Below are 4449 nucleotides of genomic sequence, written 5' to 3'. Positions count from 1 at the left end.
GTCTAGCGCATATGCGGCGGTATGTAGGGATCATACAGGCATGTTCGTAGGATCCTCAGTTATTGTCTTCTCCAACATTAACGACCTTTTTTTTTCGAAAAGGAGGAATACCCCCGGCCTCTGCATCTGGTCGATGCATACGGCCACTTTATTAATTATTAACACAAAACCTTACAAAGTCGTACAACAGTAAGACCAAAGCCACCATCTTCGCAACCTCTGTCGCTACTCCTATCTAACTGATGAAGGGGCGCTGATGGTCTGGGCCTAATACCAAACAGACCTCGCAGCCAAACCTAACATCTAAGACCTGAGGTCCCAACCTGGACGCCTGCCGGGTATGGGCACCCACCAGTCCGGCGTGCTCCTCAACCAGGCCGCCCGCCGGGTATGAGGCCGCCACAACCACCTACCACATATCCATCTTCAGAGCTGTACTGTTGTAACTGCCTTGCTCGGTCTCGCTGCCGCCGACGCCACCACGACGCCAGACAGCGTCGACCTCCTGCGCGTGTCCGTCATCACACATCTGACGCCAAGCCTCCGCTGCTCCATGCCGCCAAGAGCCGCCGCCAAGACTATGTAGAACGAAACACCGCTCCACCGAAGGGAGGCAGCACACCCCCACCCCTCACCTGCAGACCCTTCCATCCGATCCCAATGTCCTTGGCGTCGCCTCCAGGAAGGTTACGGTGCCTAGGGCGCCGCCGACGCCCGATCCGCATCGGATCTTGGGCTTTCACCCGGACATGGGTTGGAGAGGAGAGATGATGCCCTCAGCAACGCCCCCAAGGAGGAAAGCGGCGCCAAAAATCGGCGTCGCCGCTGCCGGTCAGCCTAAGGCAGCCAAGGTTTCCCCCGGACACCGATCTGCTCCACCAGAACACACCGGAGGTGGATCCGGCAGGATCCAAACCAACCCGGGGACTGGGAAGGGATGCATGGAAGGGAGAGGGGCAATACCTCCAGATCTGGCACGCCTACGACTCGCCGTCCTCACGGCCGAACCCACAGGCACGCCGCACGCCACCAGATGCGCCGCACCAGATCGAAGATGGCCAGCCTTAGCGCCGCCCCCCACTCTCCCGACGAGGGAGAGGAGGAACCAGCGCCGCCGCCGATCCCGGGGCCGCCGCCCCGGCTTGCCCGCGCCTGGCCAGACGCAGCCGCCGCCGGATGCAGGCCTTCGTCCAGGGCCGAAGACTTGCGGTGCGCGACGAGGGTGCCCCGCCACCGCCGTCCGCCGAGTGGGCTTTGCCCGTCGGCCTCCTCCGGCGGTGGCGGGCGGAGGGAGGGAGGAAAGGGGAGCGGGGGCGGCGGCGGCTAGGTCGCCCGAGCCGCCCCCCAGGGAGCGACGCGAGCGAGAAGTCCTGAAAAAATTAGGTCGCCTTGACTCAACCTGAAACAAGCTTAATCCCAACATTAACGACCTGACAAGCCTGGAGGCCTTGCATGCCAAGAAGCTCAAGCTCTGGCTCACGATCTACTACTATAGAAGGTTGTTGTTTCATCTGACTGTAAAACGGTGGTAGAAGAAACTAAGAACGAAAGTAGTGGCGGGTATGGTGTTGTTAGAGAGATCAGGGCAACTCAACTTCTGTTTGACAGCTGCGAGATTATTTTTAAAGGTCGCGAGAACAACTCGAATGCCCATAGTTTGGCTAAGTACTCAGTTTCACTTGACCAGGGTCGCCATTTGTGGCTTGGTGCTCCGCATGACCCATTTTGTATTCCAATGAACATTATCGAGCAATAAAGCTTAGCCTTTCCTCCAAACAAAAGAGTCTAGCTTTCGCTAAATATAAATCAAACTACTATGAGGATGCCATGGAGGTTGTGGAGAAAATAGTGCAAAGAGGAGATGGGAGCGGAGTGTTGCGCGATTTTTGCTTGGCACCTGTCATCGTTTAAACAACGGGGAGACGGGCGGGAGCCAATCGGTGCTATGTATAATGATTGGCGGCTCGCAAATGGACGTGTGGCCGGAGTAGGTTTATCTGCACACGCGCGAGTTTATGGATGAAGGCGGACATACTCTGGCCGTATGAATGCGACGAGGAGGCTTGCTCCGCCGGGCGTGCAGTGGGCGGCGCTCTCTCTCGACCGGTGCCGCTTCAATCCTGGTGCCAATGAGAGGTCGCGTCCGCTCTGCGCTGGCCTCAATGCGGAGCGACCGCTCTCTAGCGGCATGAATTCGGGCTGCTGGCGCTGGACGCGAAGCGCGCGAGCGAGGGAGGGGAGTTTTGATGGGCCAGAGCGGTCAGACGTGGGTGTGGCAGCAGTCCGGACGCTCGCAACGCCTCCTTAGTTTGTCTCCAATTTGTGGGAGGAAATACGTCCGGACCGTCCGGCGGACCGATGTAGCCCCATGTTAGATGGCATAATATGCGGGTAGTTCGAGGCTTCGCGTTAGAGATGCCCTAACTAGATACTCCCTCCGTTCCATAATGTAGTGCCTATAGATTTTTACAAAAGTCAAACATTACAAACTTTGACCATGTATATAGAGAAAAGTAGGTACATCTAGAATACCAAATGCATCTCATTGGATACATCGTGAGTGATATTTTCAAAATATACATGTTTGGTATTGTAGATGTAGACAATTTTCTCTATACACTTGGTCAAAGTTGGCAAAGTTTGACTTTTATAAAAATCTATAGGCACTACATTATGAAATGGAGGGAGTATAAAATTAACACATGACATCACGTCACGCATCACGTTATGAGTCTATTTGTTTGAATCGTGGCCACATTGTGTCGGCAAAGCTGTTGTTGCGTAGAGGGAGGAAGATTGATCGGTAGACGATCGGAAGCGAGGGAAGAAAATGGAGTACAAGAGAAACGATAGAGCATGTTACATGTCGAGCGCGGCCAGCTCCCGTAGGAATGCCTCGGCGTGCTCCGGCGTGACGCAGCGGGACAGGACGTTGACGCCGTCCTTCCCCTTGCATGGCGGGCACACCACGCACAAGAACCCCGCCGAGTTCTCCGGCTGCCACATCGCCCTCGCCGGCTTCCCACCCCCGAAGTCCGTCGCTTCCATCCCAAGGTTCCGCCAGCTTGAGACGGCGATCGTGTGGTACCTCGGGGACGACATGAGCCTGCCCAAATCCACCCCCGAGGCGGCGCCACCATTCTTTAGCAGATCCAGTATGTCCGCATGGCCCTTTATGAGCTTCACCAGGTCCTTGATCTCGCTGCTCGCCACCGTGCCGTTCGTCGCCAGGACCAGCTGGCTGCTCAAGCAGTTGCCGTAGTAGCCGTGCTCGGCGCCGACTTTCTCGCGCACGTTCTTTGGGAAGCAGAGCATCGCGGGAGCGTCGGGGTCACCGTTGCCGGAGCCGGAGAAGATCGCGCGGGTGCGGCTCCGCCAGAGCGCCGCGGCCACGACCTCGAACGTCGTGCTGCCGCCACTGCACTCGGCCTTGACGCGGCTGATCAGGCTGGAGGGGATCATGACGTCCAGGCTCGCCAGCTCCTCTGTCAGGACCTGCATCTGGGACCTCAGCGCGGCAACCACGGGCGTCGGGATGGGCGGGATCGTGGCGCCCGACCTGACGGGGACGACGGACGGCGCCCCCATCCCGCGGGCCAGCTCGCCGACGGCCTGCAGGAACTGCGCGATCCCGGCGCCGTCGGCCATGACGTGGTTCCATGTCACCCCGACGACAAACCCGCCGCAGGTGAACTCCGTCACCTGCATCAGCACCAAGGCGTCGCTGAGGCGACAGAGCTCGCCAGGGTAACGAACGGTGAGCTCCCTGAGAAGCCCCGGCGACAGCGCCGTCATGGCTTCCTCCAGGGCACAGCTAGCCGAGGCGGCCACGAAAGGCACGCCCTCGCCGGTGCACGCGATGCTGAGGTACGCGTCGTCGTCGGCTCCGGCAACGAGCCGGCCGGCCATAGGGTGGTACGGCACCAGCGCCCGCGACAGGGCCTTCTTGATGGTCTCGGCGGGGTCGTCGATCGGCTCGTCGAAGATGAGGAGGAGCGCCATCGGGATAGGAATGTGAACCTTGTCGAAGGAGGAGAGGCTGATGATGCCGGTTGGCGTCCCCGGCTCCGACGGGCCGACGACCACCGCCGGCGACTTTGTCACTACAGCATCACTCATCATGCGATGACGACGATCTCTCGGATCAATTTGATTTGATGCTCTAACACCCGGCTGGCCTGGCTGTTTATATAGACACAGAGCTTGAGCTTCGGTTGCGCTTGCATCATTGCATGCACATAGTTTAACACTCGTGATCCAGGCCTCCAGCTCATGTTGCTTTGCGGCTGAGATCAATCCAGTTCATATTTTATGCAGTTGACTCGGATATTCAGATAAGATTTTTGCGCAGGTTGCCAGTATCATATCTGCTAAATAAATCGGGGCGTGGGACGTGCGTGGCATAATTAATCCAGCCGCGATCTCCCGTTGAAGATTTTGCCACAAGTA

General features: G+C 58.0%; 1 protein-coding gene across 1 annotated transcript; it reads right to left on the bottom strand.

Moving 5' to 3' along the window:
* Positions 1 to 2688: 2688 nt before the first annotated feature.
* On the bottom strand, positions 2689 to 4130 carry LOC119362031 (acyl transferase 15-like). Its single transcript, XM_037627202.1, has one exon. It carries the CDS (start codon positions 4120 to 4122, stop codon positions 2860 to 2862), a length of 1263 nt encoding a protein of 420 aa, XP_037483099.1. The 5' UTR covers positions 4123 to 4130; the 3' UTR covers positions 2689 to 2859.
* Positions 4131 to 4449: the final 319 nt, after the last annotated feature.

This window comes from Triticum dicoccoides, chromosome 2B (genome assembly GCF_002162155.2).
Source record: "Triticum dicoccoides isolate Atlit2015 ecotype Zavitan chromosome 2B, WEW_v2.0, whole genome shotgun sequence".
Classification (NCBI taxonomy): Eukaryota; Viridiplantae; Streptophyta; class Magnoliopsida; order Poales; family Poaceae; genus Triticum; species Triticum dicoccoides.
The sequence above is the reverse complement of the archived record's forward strand: the minus strand, read 5'-3'. Positions and strand labels throughout refer to the sequence as shown.

What these genes read in the sequence shown, in the direction of transcription:
- LOC119362031 (XM_037627202.1), bottom strand. Translation starts at nt 4,122, where the DNA reads ATGATGAGTGATGCTGTAGTGACAAAGTCGCCGGCGGTGGTCGTCGGC.